This window comes from Ovis aries, chromosome 13 (genome assembly GCF_016772045.2).
Source record: "Ovis aries strain OAR_USU_Benz2616 breed Rambouillet chromosome 13, ARS-UI_Ramb_v3.0, whole genome shotgun sequence".
NCBI classification, from domain to species: domain Eukaryota; kingdom Metazoa; phylum Chordata; class Mammalia; order Artiodactyla; family Bovidae; genus Ovis; species Ovis aries.
The window spans coordinates 29,597,930-29,620,124 of NC_056066.1; the positions used below are offsets into that span (position 1 = coordinate 29,597,930).

Here is a 22,195-nt window from a genome sequence, read left to right on the forward strand (position 1 = left end):
AGGAACACCTTTGTTTCTTTGCCATGTGTCTTGTCTGCACCTTACCACAAACGTAAGGATTAGAACTGTAGCCCCAAAGAACTATTTTATTTCAGAGCCTCCAAAAAATATGCCCTAAAGAGTATGTCCATTAGAAATAGAAGAATATTAGGATTTCCCCAGTGGTTCAGTGCTTAAGACCCTATGCTTCCACTGCAGGGGGCATGGGTTTCACCCCTGGTTGGGGAAGTTCTGCAGGCTGTAAGGTGCAGTCAACAAAAAAAGAGAAAAAAAAATCAACTTTAGGGAGTTCTCTGGCAATCCAGTAGGTTCAATCCCTGGTCAGGGAACTAAGATACTGCCAGCAGCATGCCAAAAAAGAAAAGTAGAAGAAAACTGTTTTAATAACATTTGCAAAGATTAAATTCTATAGCATTTCATTTCTAGTATTCTTTTAAAAATTGTGTATAAACAACTTTGACAGGTGTGCATAAACACACCAATCTAACACAAAGATAATCAAATATTCAAATAATTAGATATTCAAATAAGATGGCATGGCCAACTTCCTAGGGAGTAGTCTGGCCACCAAGCATGAGGAGAAGCAGTAAATGTCAATTCCACGTGGAAGCTTTAATAGATGAGGTGCAATTTGCCATAAGTCTTCCCAGTTAGAGTGACCTTGAAAGCACGTGTCAATCAGGAATCTCCATCAGCCCAGGTCTTTGGGTCACTTGTATAAGCAGAGGCTCCTCTCCAGCTCATATTAACCAGACAGTGTGAACAAGCAATAAACCTTGGCTGATTTACGCCAAGAGATCCGGAGTTATTTGATACTAGAGTAATCCCTGGGCATTCTTTAGCTTAAGAGATGTGAGGAGAAATAATGACTGTCAAAAAAAATATTCTACCCTATGAATCCAATGGGTTTCTTTAGTTCACAAATTCTCAGTGCCTTTTTCTAGGAGAATACATATTGTGAGTCACAAAGATGTGCTGGTTAATTTTATGTGTCAACCTCACTGGATCATGAGGTGTCTGGGTACTTGACTAAACCTTATTTCTGGATGTGTCTGTGAGGGTGTTTCTGGAAGGCTCGGGAAGACAGTTTGCCCCCTGTTAACAGCTCTCTTTATTCTAAAAGTCTCAGGACTTCTCTGGTGTCCAGAAGTTAAGACTTCATGTTCCCAAAGCAGGGAGCCCAGGTTCAACCCCTGGTCAGGGAACTAGACCCCACATACAGCAGCTAAGAGTTTGCATGCCTCAACTAAGACCCCACATGCCACAACTAAAACTCAGTACAGCCAAGTAGATAAATAAATAATAATAATAATAAATAAAGTCTCTAGAAACTGTCAGACCACCAAGCTTATGTTTCTATTGATGTAGAATCTAGAATAGAAAAAGGTGATAAATAGCGTCTTCTTATTTTTACAGACACAATTGGCATTGAAAACATCCTTGATCATCAGTATTTTGAAACATAAGCAGTTATACATAAATAAGTGCATTTATAAACTACTCTACCATGTATACCCAAGAGAAAAGAGGAAACCATTAAGACTGCTTTCAGTCAACACAAAACCTGAGTTGTGGTCTCCCACTGTTAATCTTCATAATACTTCAGTGAACTCAATAATTTCATTTAGAAATCTTTGCATGTTTTGTTTTATTATTATTTTTCCTGATCATAAATGAATATCTGTTCATGGTTTTTAAAAATAAGTAATAAATGCACTAGGAAAAGAAGAAAGGAACAGTTTTAATTATATTTCCCAATAGCCTCTCATTGCCCTCCTCCTCTTGTGCTCTTCCACAGGCTGTAGACACAATTTTGACATTTTTTTCACTTAACATTAAAACAAAAGCATTTCCCCATTTCAATCTTGATTCTCAGTGGGCTTCATTTTTAAAGTTCTATAATACCCAATTGTGTGATTTATAGTATCATTTATGGGATATACATCCACATTTAGGATGTTTGAAAATGTTGTTTTTTAGTGTTATGCCCCCTTTTTTTAGGATTTTAGGATTTGCAGCAACTTTAGAATTAATTTCTGAAACACATATTCCATCGGGAATTGTAGGGAGAGAGAAGCCAGAAAAACACCAGAAAATCATTGCTGGAAAATAAAATGTTCTGAGTGGTCATGAGAGAGGAACCAGGACACTGACTCAGAGTGAGTAGGGACATGGGTGTATGTAATATATGCTTGAGAGGTAAGCTTTGCCATGATATACTGTAGAAGCCATGTGGCAACAGACAGGGGTGGACTGTGACAGAGAAATGTGGGCAAATCATGGGGAATGACAATAGACTAGAAATGGAGCCATAACTTGGGCAGGCTGGACGCAGAGTTAGCTCTGACCTGCTCCACCTGGAGTGAGATGATGTGACTAATGTGGACCGTGTAGGGCTCTCAAAGAAACCCATTCCTGTTGCAATGGAGTGTGTCCTTTTCTTTCATTTTGACCTGTCCTGAAATCAGGGCTGACTGATATAGAGAATTTTGCAATATCACACACAGATCTGTGTCCATATGTCAAACACCAGAGCTTAAGAATAAAATTGATGTAATGCGAATAAGTTAATGCCCTGCAGTGCAGTTACATGAATTTTGGTCACTACGATAATGTGTCTGAAGTGAGAGCTCCTTAGTTCAGTGATGATCAATGGGAGACCCCAGGCCTGAATTTCAGCAACAACATGAGAATTACCAAATATGATGCTTCGTTGCAAAGATTTATTCTGATTCAGCATGTTTCCATTCACTTGGGTGTGTTGCCACACACATTCTGGTCATAGTATTCTTCATTTAAAGAATGGTAAAGAGGGTCCTACATAAGGAGCTGACGTGCTGTTTTCCCCTGTTTGGGGGCAGTAAGGCGACTTACTTAGCCTTCCAGGGATGCGTCTTTATACTTTCAGCTATTATCACATCAGACCTTCCTGTAGTCTAACAGTTTAAACTCATATGATCATAGCAATGGCCATGCAACCCGCTTTAATATCACAGCAAATATATAACTCTCTAGCATCCTCCATAATGTTTTCTTTCTCTCTTTTTGGTTTTATTTACATGCAATAAAATTCATTCTTAGAGACGTACAGTTCAATGACTTTTTTCTTTTAACAGTCTTGTTTCTTTGTCTTCATTTATTTATTTCTGGTTGCGCTGGGTCTTCATTGCTATATGCGGGCTTTCTCTAGTTGTCTCCAGCAAGGACTACTCTTCGTTGTCAGGGCTTCTCCATGTGGTGGCTCCTCTTCTTACAGCGCACAGGCTCTAGAGTGCAGACTTGGTAGGGGTGGCACACAGGCTTAGCTTCCCTGAGGCATGTGGGATCTCCCCAGACCAGGGATTAACCCATGTCCTCTGCACTGGCAGATGGATTCTTAACCACTGGACCACCAGCAAAGTTCCCAGTTCAACAACTTTTGATACATATAGTTATTGACCACTATCCCAATCAAGACATAGGAAGTTCCATTAGCTCCCCAAATTCCTTCAATCTTCCCCTTTGGAGACCACCCCTCCTTCTCGCTTCTAATGCCTGGCAACTGTGTCTATGTGTGCCTGCTCAGTCACTCAGTTGTGTCTGACTCTTTTCAACCCTATGGACTGTAGCTTTCCAGGCTTCTCGGTTCATGGGATTCTCCAGGCAAGAATACTGGAGTGGGTTGCCATGTCCTCCTCCAGGGAACCCTCCTGACACAGGAATCAAACCCATGTCTCCCGCATCTCATGCACTGTAGGTGGATGAGCCACCGGGGAAGCCCAACTTTCTGCAAAGACTTGTTTTTGTAAGCTATGCTTTACTTTTACTAAAACAATTAAAAGGGTAAGTGATCACTTCCACCAGTATTTGTGGACCTAGAAGAGTTTCTCAACTTGCAGACCTTTGGGTTCAAATCTCAGAGACCCAGGAGCTTTCTGCAGGGCTGGGGTTAAGCCCTGTTCCTTTTCAACTAGTCTGAGAGTTGCCTGGCTGAGGTCCCTAACAGAGCAACACCAGTGTTTAAAGTATTCAATACCTATCTGTGCATCACAATTGCTTATCTACCTCAAATCCCCATATAATTTAACCCAGAATCAAAACTACTTTTAATCTATTTCAGTGTTTCATTATACAGGTACACCTTGATTGATACACTAATATGTTTTCTGAAGATGTATTTAAACTGAATTTTGAAAATGAAATATTTTTAAAGGGAGCACTTTTAATAAGATCTATAATTAGTCTTTTCTCTCTCTTTCTCAAACATCCATGCTTGTGTTTCTGGATGGTGGACTTCAGGGCACTGCTGAGCTCAGCTTGTCAGGAATGTTGGCAACTCTTTCCATCAACACAACTCACAGATACAATTCTCTACACACAACAGGTAAAGTTTGAATGCTCACATCTCAACCAGCTGGCTTCAATGTGCCAGTTTGTTTTTCTTGCTTTCAGAACAATTTCAAGACAATTTCCTACATTTCTCCCAGAATGCTACAGCTGCTGCATGGATTCTTCCTGCCAAGAGCCTGGAAGCCTCTTCCATCACACACACTTCCAGCTTCTTGAAAGAATTTTGCAGATTAAGCAACAGGCGCCTAATGCTCATTCTACTCAACTAGCCATAGAGCAGATCTGTTTCCCATTTCTGGTTGGAGTTTCAAGGACTTCCTTTTTTCTAATTGCTTCCTCCAGGGCTGTGTATTGTAGGGACCACTGCCTCCTCCCGGCTCATATCAGGACTCGACAGCTATTGCATTTTGTCACATGAAAGTCTGAGTCAACTGGGAGAAGCTGAGGGATGCTGGTTGCATCTGTCAGGTCAGCCCATCAGTGTGAGAGCCATCAAGAATGCTTCTAGAGTAAATAAGCCTTCCAGCTTAATTACCCCTGATGACTCAGTAAGAGAAGTACTTGGCAGAGTAAGCTTTCTGCCCTAAAGAGTGTATGTGTGTGAGCATGTGTGCATATATGTATGTGTCTGTGTATGCATGTTCATGTATGTGTATGTATGTGTATGTGTATATATAAGTATACAAGTAGTAAAACACTAACTCTGGCAATTATTAATTCTCAAAGGTGCAGGTTATCACTGAGCTTTCACCTCTTTTTTTCCACTTTCAATTGAATTCACCAGAGTCCAGATTTCTGCTGTCTGAATTCTATCACATTTCTGTTATTTCCTCTGTCATTTACTGGAGGGAGCTGTGCCCTCCATTTGCCTCTGCTTTGATACTGAACAAAAACTGATTTCTTTCTGAGGAAGTTAGAAAAGCAAGGCTTATGTGACCAATATGTTTCCCAACCCTCACATGAGAAAAAAGGGCACACCCAATACTATCAAAATACAACCCTGTACCCATCACAGCACCAGATGCTTTAAGTTGCTTCTTATTGTGGCTCCCTCGGCACAAAATAAAACAGACTCTTGCCTGCCCCCTCCAACAAAGGCTTCCGGTCTCCAAGCTATAACACAATTCCAACAAAAATCTTAGCTTCCTAGAGCTTTGAAATATCCTAACCAAACCGTCTTCCATTTTAAGCTTTATATATATATATATATATATATATATATATATATATATATATATATATATGATGCTAAATTAAGGTCAGGCAAATTCTGGTAGTCTTTCTCAGATGACTCCCAAATCTCAATGGTACCTCCCACTTCCTCTTGTTTCTTCTTTAAGTGGGTCTCTAATTGGGAGCGTTCCCAGCTGTATTACTAATGCTGTGATGATGATCATTCATTAGCTCATGCTATTATCTTTCTCCTCAAACTGTTTCATTTGAGTACTTAAAACAATCAGATACTTGTATTCTATGCTTTTGTTACCATTGTTGCAATTTGCCTTCTTATCACTGCAAAGATGGAGTATCTGTTTCATTCACCGCTCTTCTAGCTGGGGAGCTGTGATTCAGGGCTTTTTCTGTAATCCACACATGGGTTTGGAAAATGTAGGAAGTAGAAAAACAATGAACCTTGGAATAGATTTAGAAAGGAAAGGCATGAATTTGGCAGATGCGATGTTTTACATTTAAGACGTGGGGCACAGTTTAGGACCAAAAAGGAAAGAAATCAATTTGGGGGTGGGGGAATTTTATTCTAGTGAAGTAAGAGGGAAAGACAGAAGGGAGAAGAGAGAAGGGGATTTTTGGAGCCACTTGATTTTGCACAGAGCAGGAAAATTATCTACTCTTTGCACTTTGCACCTCCCCCACCACCATATGCTTCCCGAAAGTTTCCTTTTTCCATACTTGAAAGGACCACAGATTTTAATAGTATTCATGCATTTGAAGTGTTAGGCAATTCCCAGCTTCCTCTGTTTTTGCATTTATGATGAGAAGTAATTTTTTTTTTAAAATCCCAGTTACAGGATAAAGTACAAATAAAATCAATGACTATTTAATGAAAAAAATTTCAAACTCAAAGGCAGGCTTTACAAAAAAACAGGCAGTTGACCTTAAATAAACTGAAGTTCAAGATCACAACCAGATTCAGGGACTAAATTATAGGCCAGTTTCCTCCAGTGTCTAGGCTGAGAGAGTTTAGTAGGTTACCACAGCAAATATTAATTTGTAGACACCCCAGGGGCCTGAACAAGTTGAAGCTACATCATTAAAAGGTCAAATTCATTCAGAATGTCTTGAATTTAGATGTAATAGTAAAAGCAGACAGGGTGGAAGACAGAGACAGTCAGGATTTTCTGTACAAAGGAATATTTGCAATGTGATATTCATTGATGCCTGACACATCATTCGCTATTACGTGCATGTCAATTTGTGGGTGTCCAGCACTTGGAGCTACTACTTTGTCAAGCAGAGGAATTTTCTTCCTCTGGCAGGGGGAGGGGATTGGTGCATGCTGGACGTGCACGCTGCTGCTCATGGCCAGAGAGTAAGACAGGAGACAGTGGATGGGGACTCTGAGGGGACGTATATTGCACAAGCCATCATTCCCACCCTGACAATGGCTACCTCTATGACCTCTGGCTTCCATAACCCTGTACCCAAACCATTTCACCTTTCAGATCTTCTCTGGAAGATCATTTTAACTGGAACGTGTGAAGCTAACTTCGGGTGGGAAAGTGGGGGAAGGGGAAGGAAGATGAGCAGTGCCTCAGTTCCACAGGATCCGACCTTGAATTTGCAGCCTGTTAGGATCATGGCACCCCACTCCAGTACTCCTGCCTGGAAAATCCCATGGATGGAGGAGCCTGGAAGGCTGCAGTCCATGGGGTCGCTGAGGGTCGGACACGACTGAGTGACTTTACTTTCACTTTTCACTTTCATGCATTGGAGAAGGAAATGGCAACCCACTCCAGTGTTCTTGCCTGGAGAATCCCAGGGACAGGGGAGCCTGGTGGGCTGCTGTGTATGGGGTCACACAGAGTCAGACACGACTGAAGTGACTTAGCAGTAGCAGTAGCAGGACCAGTCCTGCATCTACTGTTTACCATTGTGTGACCTTGGATGTATCTTTTAACACCTTTGATGTCTGCCTCCTTACTCATGAAACAGGATTTACATGGTTGCTTCATTCTATGGATTAGAAATAGTGTGGATAAGTGACGGGTACATAGTAGGTGATGAATAAATGCAATGCATCTGGTAAAGCTGACTGCAACACCCAGAGTCAGAATGCCTATTTCTGCCTTCTATCTTTGGTTCCAAGATCATATTCTGCCCACAAAACTGACACTCGGACTAGAAATAGCTCTATGGGCTCCTGCTGTCCCTCCCTTTCACAGTTTTGCAGCAAATGGCATTCACTGGCAGTTCCACCGTCTTAGGGTTCATGGATAAAGTCACTAGTGGAAATGATGTGTAGTGTACTGGCTCCCACTCAGTAGCAAACCCCTGAGCCACAATCCTCTGATTCCTCTTCCCCCACCCATTCTCAGGCCATTCCCAGGAGCAGCCAAGGTTCCTGGGCCCACAGTACCCTCTGATGGCTAACACAAGGAACTTCCTTTTCTCTATCATTCTTAATCTTCGCTCTTGGAAACTCCCATAGGCTTTCACAGGTCACTGCTTTGTGCATTCCATCACAGACCATTCATTTCTTACTAATGTTGTTTGGCCTCCTCTGCCTTGCTATTTTTTTTTTTAAATTTCTTGCTGAAATATTTCAGAACCACTTATCTACCTCCTTGTTTCTTTCCCTGACTTTGTTCCATTAACAAATTCTCAAATTGCAGCAATTATGATTGTGAATATAAGATAGTAGGATGCATGCATCTCTCAAGGAAAAAAAAAAAAAACAAAAACCTCCATCCATTTAGAAGTAAAATAAGACATAACGCAGAACCAACAACATTAATCTCAAAAGCCCTTTGAGATGTTCAGATGTCTTCCTGAGAACCTGCCCAGAAGATGCCATCTACCCCCTGTCTTTCTCCAAGGAATGCTGATCTTTTCTCAACATTCTTACTGTTTTCCTATTGATTTAATTGCCAGAATCATACTCGATTGTCCCCTATTCTTTCATTGCAAATACAATTCAGCTGGAGTAAGGGTTAAGTGCATTCCTGTGGGTTATTCTGGAAATCAAAGCACAATCTTTCAACATTAGTTTTCTATGGGAAACTGAATTCGAAGATCCAAACAGTTACTTTAGAATGAACTTTTGGTAAATGTTACCTACTGTCGTAACATCAGAACTTTGGGGATGGGGGTGGTCAGTTTTTAAAAATTCATACTCCTCATCTGTGACATCTGGGATTAATATTTAGGTCTTCAGGTGTGACTTACCTGAACAGACATTGATTCTTCCTTTATCAAAGGAAAAATGTACTAACCAGATCCTGATTTGATATGTTGACATGTTATGGGAATATTCTAGAAGGTTATTAAATTCATGTCCATGACTATAGATTGATTCTTGGTAAAAACACATTATATGTCTCCAAATGCTAACACTAAGTTTAAATTCAAATAATGCCAAAAATTTATGTTTTTATTTATCAAGGCTTACACTTAAAATACTTTAAAAATAAAATTTTTGATATGGATTAGTAGAATACCATTAATTTTATGCTTAATTTTTCTGATTCAGGAAATTTATTTTAAAATTAAGCTAGAAGTCAGTATTTAGAAGCATCTGAAGTCCTGATTCAACCACTAACTGAAAGATTGCTTTCACAAATTAATATCAAGTGGTTTAATTTTTCCAGTTTCTAATGAACTTTAAAGTAAAAGCTTGTGAAAATTGGTATGAAATAACTGAATTATTTCATTAAATGGTAAAAGAGCTACTGTGACCATATATAGGCACATATGAAAAACATAATTTTAAAGTGCATTTATAAAATATCTCCTAATTTGGTCATATTTCAAGGTAATGCTTGCATAGGACTTTTCTCTGTGACATTATTTCCACATTCTTAGAATAGAAATTATTTTCTCCTTTAAAATAAAAAATGCAAATCAGCTAAAGTAACAGGTATCCATCCAACTTCATCAAAATTCTGTGAAAACTGACATTCTACATAAATTCTAAATATATACTAATATAACAATAATGAAGAATGATGTCATAAAATAGTTCCATGGTGCAAAAGGTACCTTAATTGATTGTTCATCAAAGAACATTGAGTTAACATGTTCACATTTTTCTGAAAAGAGATGTTTGCTTTCCAATAACATATACCTTTTGAATTCATAAAGTTTTGGAGGTACAAATTAAAACATTCAGTGTTAATGTTTTTGAAAGCATTAAGTTTAGATTATTTTCTCAAGACCCAAGGAGAAAACACCAGAGGAAACATAACCAGCCTGAATTGTTTAAAATGTATTTTCCCTTTAATTAAATAAGAAACATCTGTCTAGGGATTTTGGAAATGAATGTAATCCATCCACACTCTGCCTGTACTAGTTTGCATCCAGTGTCCAATATTTTGAAAGAAAATGCTTTCTTTCTGTAAAGAATTAAATAGCAACATGGAGTGATGTCTGGGTCTGCAGCAGCTGACTCTTGCCTCCCGAGTTTGGGCACTGGAAATTCTAAGGCTATGTCTTTTTCCAGATTTGTTCTTGGGAAACAACCAAATTCTCTCCATAATCAAGATTAGGGAGTAACATCTGTGTTCTCCAAACCATCCACTCACCCAGAACACCCTTATCTCAGAATAGTAAGGAAACTGAAGTGACCAGGATGCATTCAAATACCCAAGCTCAAAATACTGTTCCCTCTCTGGGGTGCACTTAACATCTTCCTCCCCTTCACTAGGGCTTTAAAAAGCTGATTTCTCTCCGAATCTGCACCGCCCACAACACCGACCCATCAGACAGGCCAAATTCTACAAAGAAAGTGGGGGCTTGACTCCCAGAGGGCTCTGGCACTTTGAAACCAGAACCAACAGTTGATAATGACAAATATCACTTACTGGTGTTGTCAAATGGTATCTGCCTGCACTGCGCAGACCCCTCGGCGGGCCAAGGACAGTAGTAGACTGCTCCCCCTTCCACGATGTCTGGCTGGCTGGTGTTGGCTTTGGGCGCCCCCACCAAGACACTCGCCCTGAGAAGAGGTTGGACAAAATCACTCCTTGGAATCGGAAACGTACTTATGATGGAGACAGACTGTCAAACTAGATTTCCTCTTGGAAAACTACGGGCGTCTGAAACCTGGTTTGGAAGAGGGCGCAAATATTCCTAATTCTTCTCTAGGTGGAGCTATGTATACAGTGAGTTGAGAGATTGCGGGGGGCCGGGGGGGGGGGGGGTAGTGAGAATTAGCAAAGGACAGAGCCCAGCCGCTTACAGCAGACAGCACTTGAGCCCAGACTCTTGTTACAGGCTATGTATAAACAGACAGTGTTGTGGTCCTTGTTTTAACTGGCTTGAGTCTGTTTGGTCCTGTGTTTCCCCTTTGTACGATGCTCCAGTCTTTGTCCCTGGAGCTTCCCAGGACTTTCGGATCCGAAGCAAGTGACATGTCCCTGGTTCAAAGTTCACAAAGACATCCAGCATAGAAGGGGAGGGTAGAGGCTGGTGGCGGGGAACCGGACGGGACCCCAAGTGGGCAGCGGGATGGACGCTTGGGATCGCCTGCCAGCAGGCTGCGGGGACAGGCCTGGGTCCCCCGGCAGAGGGGCAGGGACCCGCACCTGGGGCGACTTACGTGCGAGCGGCAGGTATGTGGAAGTCCACCGCGTAGCCGAAGTAGCTGCCTTCGGGTCCGCTGTACACCGTGAGCTTGTCCACGTCCAAGTTGAACGCCTGCGAGGCGGGGGACCACAGCATCCCCAGAGCGGCCGAGAAGCAGCAGAGGGGCGCGAGCGGCGGTGCCCGGCTGACCCGGGGACCGCGGCGGGGCCGGGCAGACATCGCCCTCCGGCCGGGTGGTGCTCACCGGGCAGTGCGAGCCGAGGACCCCGGCTGGGAAACGGCGGGCGTGGCGGCGGGCGGTCCCGGGAGCCCCGGTCCCGGGTCGATGCGCGGGACGCGTCCGCGGTGACAGCCCCGGGCGCTCCTCCGCGTGTCCCCTGCGGTCTGCTGGCCGCCCGATCCCGCGGCTGGGGGCTGGCGGAGGGGATGCGAGCCCTCCTCTGGCGGCTGGAGGGGGCCCCGGTGCGCTCGGGGCGCCTCCTAGTGGCCGGCCCGCGCACTGCGGGCCGGAGCCGGTAACTCACCGACTGTCCTCGCCCCCGCGGGCGGCCGGCGCCAGGCGCCTGTTTCAGCGGGTTGGCTTTCTACTGCAGTTGCATCTTAAGAACTATCTGAGCCTCCCGCTTGCCAATTCAAGCCATTGGCTTTGGAAACAATCCCCCCCGCCCCAAAAGCCGCTCCACCCGCCTCTGCTCAGGGTAGGGCGAAGGTTTGCTCTGGTTTCTCCCAAATGGAAGGATGTGAAAGCGTACCCCACCACGAGGGAAGAGACCAGACAAAGCCGAGATCTTGGCATTACCTCTGCAGCCTAAAGATCCGAATAAAAGTTTAAATCCAACAATCCTCTCCTCCCTCACCTCCACTTCCCTGCAGAGGTAACTAATAAAGCAATCCTGGAGATTTTATTTAGGTCTTTCTCAAAGACACGTGGTGCAGGTTACATGCCTTGGTCTTAAATTTCTGTGACCTTGTGTAATTGTGGTGAGGACTAGCAAAATTGGGAATGCTGGAATTTATAGTTTACCCACAGCAGGCGTAGGGGGGTGTAGGTTGCAATCTTGAAATCTGCAGGAGTTCAAACGTCAGTTCCAATCCATGAGTGTTATTGATTTCTTTCTGTGTCTTCTGCTTGGGAGAGGGAGTGAAAGATGAGTTGGGGAAAAGGCAAAGGAGAAGCGTAGTACCAGAAGCCTTTTCATAACGTGCAGTCTTCCAGGGAAACAGAATTAACCGGGAAAGAGAGCAATTAAGCGTTAAACAGGATGCCGCTGGCTTTAAATGAAAATGAAGACTAGAGAGGAGAGAGGGGAATAGGGTCCACAGTATTTTAATGAGATTCGTTGGTAATTTAAGCAGAAATTTGAATAGGAGGCAAGGCTTTGGACATTGTGGGCGGAGTGATTGAGGCAAAGTATTAAGGACACAGAGGCTGAGATGATAGGGTTGTGCAAGGGATTTGAATAAAAATGTGGGTTAGGGAGGAGTGGAAGGAAGGGATGGACCTCCTAAGAAAGGATCTTAATAACAAGAACAATTATTGAGGCAAAGGTAGTGGGTTCTACAGGGATTCTGGAAGTTTAGTGGAGGATGTGTGTGTTGGGGCAGGAGGTCAATTGTCAGAAGGAAGAGAAAGCCAAGTGGTTGTTGCCCAAAACGCCCAGAGTGATGAGGGCTCCGACATGATAAACAAATGGAAGGGAAATGAAGCCCACAATGTTAATTAACAGGAAAAGGGCCCACAGACTGATGGCAGAATGAAAGTGAAGGATAAACCCAAGGTGAGTCTACAGGTTTCAATTTAGAAGAGGAGAATCACAGACAGTAACAATGGGGCAAGGAGAACAGAATGGGAGGAATATAGTAAGTTAGTTTCTGGACCTGTTGAATCTGTTACTAGTGTGGGATCCCCAAGAAGCTGGAGCCATAAACTGTGATTCAGAGCAGTGATCTAGTCTAATGGAGCAGATGTGGGAGTCCACCCACAGAAAATCTGTGCTCCCATTGAAAAGCTAGACTTTGTCTTACATCAGAACACGCTTGGTAGACTGATTTAAATTTTATATTTTCCTCTTTGCCTGTCTCATCCCTGTAAAAATGCTAAAAATTAATAAGCTATCAGAAGATTACCTAGCAAATCATCACATCTGGATTATTTCCTAACTGAATAGTCCTTTCCCAGACAAGGACTTAAGGGTAGAGGGTAGAAAACTTTTTTCTCAGTCCAAAAGTCCATTTGTGTTGGATACAAAGTCTGCTACTCTGGGTCAGGTTACTATTGGTCACAGACGTGATGTTCCCTGGAGTAAATTTCAATGACTAATTCACACACAATATATACATGGGCAGATAAAGAGCTGTGGGAGACAGTGAGGCTGGGAAATAGCCCCAACTCCATCATTTCCTATGACTGCATGCTGAAATTTGCAAATTCATCATATTGCAGGCAAGATTTAGGTTGAAGCAAAGGTACTGGAACACCTTAATGGAAGAATGGAACACCTGAAAAGGTAGAAAGTAACAGCATAATCTTAGACATGCACTTGGTCCACATACCAACTTACTGGACAGAAGTTCAGTTAAGTTCAATCGCTCAGTTGTATCTGACTCTGTGACCCCATGGACTATAGCACACCAGGCTTCCCTGTCTATCACCAACCCCCTGAGCTTACTCAAGTTCATGTCCACTGAGTCGGTGATACCATCCAACCATCTCATCCTCTGTCATCCCCTTCTCCTCCTGCCTTCAATCTTTCCCAGCATTAGGGTCTTTTCCAATGGGTCACTTTTTCACATCAGGTGGCCAAAGTATTGGAGCTTCAGCATCAGTCCTTCCAATGAATATTCAGGACTGATTTCCTTTAGGATTGACTGGCTGGATCTCCTTGCAGCCCAAGGGACTCTCAAGAGTCTTCTCCAATACCACAGCTCAAAAGCATCAGTTCTTCTGTGCTCAGCTTTCTTTATAGTCCAACACTCATATCCGTAAATGACTACTGGAAAAACCATAGCTTTGACTAGATGGACCTTTGTTGGCAGAGTAATATCTCTGCTTTTTAATATGCTGTCTAGGTTAGTCATAGCTTTTCTTCCAAGGAGCAAGCGTCTTTTAATTTCATGGCTGCAGTCACCATCTGCAGTGATTTTGGAGCCCCCCAAAATAAAGTCTGTCACTGTTTCTATTGTTTCCCCATCTATTTGCCATGAAGTGATGGGACCAGATGCCATGATCTTAGTTTTCTAAATGTTGAGTTTTAAGCCAACTTTTTCACTTTCCTCTTTCACCTTTCATCAAGAGGTTCTTTAATTCTTCTCTTTCTGCCATAAGGGTGGTGTCATCTGCATATCTGAGGTTATTGATATTTCTGCTGGCAATCTTGATTCCAGCTTGGGCTTCATCCAGCCTGGCATTTTGTATGATGTACTCTGCATATAAGTTAAATAAGCAGGGTGAAGATACACAGCCTCATTATATTGCCAATGCAGCCAATTATATTATATGATATATATTATATTATATTATATTGCCACATATTTGGATTCATATACTTGTTCCTTTCTTCTAAAACACTTGTTATTGATTTATACAACAAGCCTACATTTTATACAGTGTCACTTTCCACTTTACAGATGAGGGCCGTAAGGTTCAGAGAGCTACAAGCATATACAAATTTACAGAGCAAGTAAGTGGTGCTATTTTTGAAAAATAAGTTTTATTTATTTATTTTTGGCTGTGCTGGGGCTTCATTGCTGTGCCAGCTTTTCTCTCATTGCAGCAAGCGGGGGATACTCTCTGGTTGTGGTTCATGGGCTTCTCATTGCAGAGCATGGGCCCTAGGGCAGGTGGCTGCTGCTGCTGCTAAGTCGCTTCAGTCGTGTCCGACTCTGTGCGACCCCATAGATGGCAGCCCACCAGGCTCCTCCATCCCTGGGATTCTCTGGGCAAGAACACTGGAGTGGGTTGCCATTTCCTTCCCCAATGCATGAAAGTGAAAAGTGAAAGTGAAGTCGCTCAGTTGTGTCTGACTCTTGGCGACCCCATGGACTGCAGCCTACCAGGCTTCTCCATCCATGGGATTTTCCAGGCAAGAGTACTGGAGTGGGGTGCCATTGCCTTCTCCGAGGGCAGGTGGACCTCTGTAGCTATCTACTCCCCAGCTCCAGAGCACAGTCTCAATAGTTGTGGTGCAGGGGCTTAGATGCTGTGCAGCATGCGGGATTTTCTTGGACCAGGAATTGAACCCACATCTCCTGCATCAGCCGGTGGATTCTTTACCACTGAGCCAGCAGGGAAGCCCCACTGGTGTGACTTGAACCTAGGACTCTCAGATGCTAAAACCAGTTCCTCAGGCTATTTGGTCTATAGGCATATTTTTGTAAATTATGGCAAAAATGAGAAGTCATTTTTCTGAAGTATTAAGCTCTTCGGGTCTGGCCCTTCGGGTAGGCTTCGAGTCATGATAGCAGCTGTGTACTTTTATAAGAGGTCACAGCAAAGGGTTTGGTTGTTGTTCACTCACTCAGTCCTATCTGACTCTTTGTGACCCCATGGACTGCAGCGCACACGATTCCCCGTCCTTCACTATCTCCCAGAGTTTGCTCAAACTCACGTCCATTGAATCTGTGATTGCATCCAACCATTTTATTTTCTGTCATCCCCTTCTCCTCCTGCCTTCAGTCTTTCCCAGTATCAGGGTCTTTTCCAATGAGCTGGCTCTTTGAATCAGGTTGGCCAAAGAATTAGAGCTTCAGCCTCAGCATCAGTGTTTACAATGAATATTCAGGGTTGATATCCTTTAGGATGGACTGGTTTTATCTCCTTACTGTCCAAGGGACTCTCAAGAGTCTTCTCCAACATCACAGTTCAAAAAACATCAATCCTTTGGCACTCAGCCTTCTTTATGGTCCAACTCTCACATTTGTATATGACTACTGGAAAAACCATAGCTTTGACGATATGGACCTTTGTTGGCAAAGTGATGTCTCTGCTTTTTAATATGCTGTCTAGGTTTGTGATAGCTTTTCTTCGAAGAAGCAAGTGTCTTTTAATTTCATGGCTGCAATCACCATCTATTGTGATTTTGGAACTCAAGAAAATAGTCTGTCACTGTTTCTGTTTGGTATTCAGAGAGTGAAGGAAAAGCTCTTTGACCTCCCCTGGGAGACCAAAAACCTGGGAGAAGAGTAAAATCTCACAAGAAGCTGGAAAAAAAAAAAAAACAAACAACAACAAAAACCTGTAATAATTACAGGGACAGAATAGGTCTGAATCGGAGTCTTGTACATTTCACTATTCTGACACATGGGAACCACGCCAATCAGTAAAACCTGGGATAGTGTCAGAGAAACACATGGACAATGACAGGTCTTACGCTGAATGAGAAGTTTGACATTTTAAAGGTCTTCTAGCACTGATTTATTTGTCAGAAAAGCAAGTCTGGTAATTGTTTATCATGCATGTGAGTGTGTGTGTATGTTTAATGCTGAGAAAGGTATACATAGTTGTTTCCCTAAACAGAAAAGAAAAGAACCCAAAGGTCAAAGATGGAACAGATTTGGCCCAAACTTTCCAAAAATAAATAAGTAAAGAGTACCACAGGAAAAAATTATGCTCTCTGGGTTGTAGCCATGTACAAAATGTTTAAAAATAGAGATGCTGTAACATTTAACCATTAGTGCATATACTTCTTAACAGAAGATCAAATATATTTGTTACTTAATAACCAATTACCATTCCCCGCTATGTTTAAATCTATTTCCTTACATGATAAAATGTGATCCTTACTGATTGGTGTGGTTCCCATGTGATCCTGGGACTTCCTTGGTGGTCCAGCGGTTTAAGTCGTGATGTTTCCACTGCAGAGGGCATGGGCTCCGTTCCTGGTTGGGGAACCTTATGCTGTGTGGCATGATTAAAGATATAGCAACCCCCACCCCCCCCCCAAAAAAAAAAATGATCTTGCCTCCAAATCAAGGACCAAGAGAGTCCATACCTGATTATTTCATTAATAAACCACAATTTCAATATGTTATTTAAACCATTTACAAAATAAGCCCAGGTAAAAATAATACGCTCTTGAAGATTCCATCAGCTTTAGAAATGAAGCGCCTAATGCAGGATAGTTTTTCAATCTCTTCTTGTATTTGTGGTAATTGAGGTGATCTCAAAGGTTTTTTTTTGGTTTTTGTTTTTTGTCCACTGGACTCAGTGTTTCTGCAATATTAGAAACTACCTATTAGTATAAACTGGTCAATTAAACTTTCACTGGGCAAACAACTCTTAAATCTGTCAAGTGTCTCTGCTAGCATAAGCTTATGTCTGCAAATTTCCTATTTCTGGTCCCTGGAGGGTGAATCTCATTATAGTAAAATCTTTTTCTTTTTCTTTTTGATAATTTTGTTTGTAATTCTCTTTTATGATTTCCCTTCATGATTTTATTAGCCACTTTTAAGTTAAAAGTGCTGCAGCCCATGGTCCCTGTGTTGGCAGCTGTTCAAGCATAGTCAACAGTTGGTTTAGCTGAAGGAAAATTCCCACTAGTCAAAACCAGACTCCGACTCAATCTCTTTTTAGAATGAGCCTTTTAAATACAACTCTGCTTTAAACAAAAATAAAAATAAATAAAAACAGTTCTTCCTCTAAAAAAGGAAGGTAAACGAGGCCAATGATGCTCTTCCAGAGCCCTGACATCTGGGGATAAATCTTCCTGAGAGTCAAAGACCCCGGGCAGTTGAGTTTATATGAAGGATCTTGATTTACAGATTTTAATTAGGGCCAGTTCACTCCAGAATCTTGAAAAACCTACACACATCTGATGGGTTGGCCATAGTGACTAAGGCAAACTTCCAGGGGGAAAAATTCACAACATCTTAGTTGTAAATTTGGAATCTGGCAATGGGGAAGTCCAGTTTCCCAAGAGCTTATGTTTCAGTCCAGTGCCAAATGAATATATTATATTGGCTTTATTATTATTATTAAATTTCAGTGAGGTGTTGGGCTGCAGGGCCTCACTACTCTGGTCCCAGGTAAAGAGAGTCACTTAAGATGAGAAGTGAGCATTCTCCTCACTTGTGTCTTCAGTCATTCGGGTGTCTGAAAGTAAATACCATAGGCTGGATGGCTTATTAAAAGCAGAAATTTGTTCCTCTCACTTCTGAAGACCAGAAGTTCAAGATCAAGATGGCAACACAGTTGAGTTCTCCCAAGAGGCCTCTCCAGGTTGCAGACTGCCACCTTCTTATTGTATTCCCGTATGGCAGAAAGGGGTTGAGAGAGTTCTCTGGGGTTCCTTTGATAGGCACCGATTCCATCATGGGGCTCTGCTCTCATGATCTCCCAAAGGTCCCACCTCCTAACACTATCACACTGGAGGTTAGGATTCCAACAGGTGAATTTGGAGGTGGGGTGGAGTGCTGGACACAAATCTTCACCTCATTGCATCAGGACTTGAAAGGAGAGGCTTTTGTGAACATGGTGCTACAGGCACCTCCATGGACCAAGGACAAGAATAATAGTTGTGGGCGTCAGGGGCAGACAGCAGCTGTGGCCTCCTGATACCCTTCATTCAGCCCTTGCAGGAGGACAAAGGACTTCAAAGATCTCCTACAAACAGGTGGGGATGTCATGAACGAGTCCTCCACCTATGGGAGGAGGTGAAGGCTAGAGCATCTGATTGGCGATCTGAACGTGATTTAAACCCTAGACTAGACTGCTATGTTTATTCCAAGGTTGGAAGATGTCATGAGGGTGTCTAGGACTGCCCTCTAGTGTCTGTGATCCTATTAAAGTGTGTGGGATTTTCTTGTGAGAAAATGATTTTGTCTCAAACAATTTAGATGAACATTTCATTACAAAGTTCCCAAATGTGAGTTGGTCTCTCCTACATTTATCACCATCTTTATTTCCCTGTGGTATTTTGCAAATCAGGTGAAAGGGAAAAAGAAGAAAAGAGCCACAGAGGATGGAAGGAAAGGGAAGAAGGAAGAAGGGAGGAAGGGAAGGAAGGGAAGGAATTTGCTCATAGAAACTATATTTCATATTTTCCCAGCTAACTGCAAAATCCAAATCAGATTTCAATATCACTCATGCAAGGACTATATTCTACTCAATTTCATCGGCCCTACCTGTTATTTGCTTATTTCTTATTTTTATCCCATCAACAGATATGAGTACCAACTGTGTCTTATATACAGTGCCAGCCCTGGAGATATAATTGTGAATTTAAGAGATATAGTCCTTCCCTTCCTGGAGCTTACATTCTAGTGAGGAGATGCCAACCTGATGAGAATATAATTAACTAGAACAGTGCCAGGAGCAGAACTAATAGGGTGTGGTTAGAGAAGAATGGGTGTAGGGAAGCTTTTAGGAGATCATTTTCCTTTAAATAAGAACACAGCCACATGACCCACCAAAGAATAATGGACTATTCATTATGCAACTTTTTAAAACAGATGTGGTTGCTACACTGCTCACCCAGATCTGGAAAATAAGGGACCTTATGGTTTGGTGTCCGTCAATGTCCCTGACTTAGAAAAGTTAAATTTTAGCAGATTGTAACTAAGATATGGAATCAAGTTAAGACTTTTAGTGCCCATGTAAAACAAGCTTCCCGTAGTATCTGTGCATTTTGTCATCTGTGTAACTTACATAAGGAAGCCTCCTGCTTACCCTGACAGTAAGTCATCCGTGCCCATGGCCTTGACCACTTAAAGTCTCTCTGTGCAGCAGTGCCCTAGTCTGTTTCCAGGGCTAGCAGTCTTTGAGAGAACAATCTGAAGGTCGGAAGTGAATTTCTTGTCTTCTGCTTAGATTGCTTGAAACGTGACTAATTGACTAAAGTTGACCGTTCTGGCTTTTATTGTTTCGACTTATTAAAAAATGTGTCCTTTTCCCAAAGCCCTCTGGGCACATGCACAAAAAAATAGAAATATGACAAGTTAAATTAAAACCAGCAGATGAAAGCTAAAACACTCTCATAAAGTTAAAAAGAAAGATGCCAAGCAGCATTTCTGGAAGGAGAAAACTAAACCAAACAGATTAAGCTTAGCCATTTTTCTACTGGTTTGCAAGGAGGACTTGTTCAAAATAGATGTTAGAGTGATTTCCTATGAAATCCTTGAAAAACTTGTGCCACTACAGATTTTCATACCAAATCCTGTAAATAATGGTAATCCCAGGGAGAGAAAAGCTCTAAAATTTAGTTCTTTTTATAGTGATATTAAGATTGCTGTTTAGCCCTTAGTTACAGTGTGGCCTCATTCAGTTGCATCTCACTCTTGGGAGAAGAGAGATTAGCTTTAAACACAGTTAACATTTCTCTCTTGAACTCTAATCATTGCTGTCAGCTCAGTCATACTGTGATTCTGGTTAGAAACCAGTGCTGCTAATACATGTAGAAACAGTAGGTATTAAGAATATGAATTCTGGAGCCAGATATCTGGTCCATAGCTCAGCTTTGCCATTTACCTGTCTGTGGGCAAGTTACTTACCATCTCTGTGCCTAGGTTTCCCCAACTGTAAAATGAAGATACAAACAGCAAATCATATAGATTTGTGAGAACTAAATGGGTTAATGGACCATAAAGAAGGCTGAGTGCTGAAGAACTGATGCTTTTGAACTGTAGTGCTGGAGAAGACTCTTGAGAGTCCCTTGGACAGCAAGGAGAGAAAACCAGTCCATCTTAAAGGAAATCAACCCTGAATATTCATTGGAAGCACTGATGCTGAAGCTGAAGCGCCAATACTTTGGCCACCTGATGCAAAGAACTAACTCATTGGAAAGGACCCTGACACTGGGAAAGATTGAGGGCAAGAGGAGAAGGAAGTGACAGACAGATGGTTGGATGGCATCTGATCCAATGGACGTGAGTTTGAGGAAACTCTGGGAGATACTGAGGGACAGGAAAGCCTGGCATGCTGCAGTTCACGGGGTTGCAAAGAGTTGGACACAACTTAGTGACTGAAGAACAACAATAGTTTGAGATTCAGGAGAGAATCCTTATAAATAAATCAACTGATTCTTGCATTGGATTTTGCATGTGGAGAAAAATATTGTGCAAAGCAATTATCTCTTGCTCAGAAGTCCAAATTGCAGACATAATAGGTGGCCTATTTATGATAAGGGATTATTAGTATTTATTGGTCATGAGCTTTATGTTTTGCTTTGCCCTTTATGTACATAATCTCTTTTAACATATTATTATTATTTAATGATTTTGGTCCCATGGTTTGTGGGATCTCAGTTCCCTGATAAGGGATTGAACCCAGGCCAAGGCAGTGAAAGCCTGGAATCCTAGGCACCAGGGAACTCCCTTACCATATTTTTAAATATTCCATTTTAAAAATAAGGAAACCTAGGGACTTCCCTGGTGGTCAGTGGCTAAGACTCCACATTCCCAATGCAGGGTGCCTGGGTTCAATCCCTGATCAGGGAATTAGATCCCACATGCTATAGCTAACAATCCCATATGCCTCAACTAAGACCTAGCTCAGCCAAATAAATAAATACATATTTAAGAAAGTAAATAAAAATAAGGAAACCTAAATTTGATGGGGTTAAATAACTTGCAAGAATTTACTTACAGGAGGTATGTGGTGAAAATAGGGTAAATCATAGGATGTCTGATTCCTCAGAACTTACTTTTTCTATCAATCTATTTCTCTTTTCTAGGTTTGGGACAAGACACTATATCAGATTATTTGAAAAGTCAATACAAGGAAGCACTGAAAGAAGTGAGAGGGCCCAAAGGCAACAATACCCAGTAGCAACCAGCAAACCCAGGTACCAGATGTGGGTTTCTAATTCCATTCTCCAATAGAAGGAACTAGAGCCTTTGGAGAAACAGCTAATCCTGGGAGCAGGTAATAGACAAGATTAACCTGGGATATCTTGTAGCAAGACAATAAGGAAGTACTCAAAAACCAAACTGATGGAGTTTATCAAGGGGAGGCAAGAATCAACTGAAAGAGCTCCCAAAGGCTACTTGAAAAGCAAAATAAGTAATATAGTATTGGATTATAACTCGAGGTGTAAAGTAAATCATTATGAGCCCTGAGGTATGAGGCCTGAATTGTGTCCCCCCTACCCAAAGAAAAGCTAATCCCCAA

General features: G+C 42.0%; 1 protein-coding gene across 2 annotated transcripts in view; it reads right to left on the reverse strand.

Annotated features, from left to right (window-relative positions):
* The window catches only part of ITGA8 (integrin subunit alpha 8), a 194,916-nt gene extending 183,416 nt beyond the window's left edge, over positions 1–11,500 (reverse strand). For both annotated transcript variants that reach the window (XM_027960110.2, XM_060397387.1), the window contains exons 1-2: positions 11,105–11,500; positions 10,368–10,501 (exon numbers count right to left, since the gene is read on the reverse strand). In XM_027960110.2, coding sequence (XP_027815911.2) covers positions 10,368–10,501; positions 11,105–11,310 — 340 coding nt within the window. In that variant the 5' untranslated portion in view covers positions 11,311–11,500. The remainder of the gene's footprint in view (positions 1–10,367; positions 10,502–11,104) is intronic.
* Positions 11,501–22,195: the final 10,695 nt, after the last annotated feature.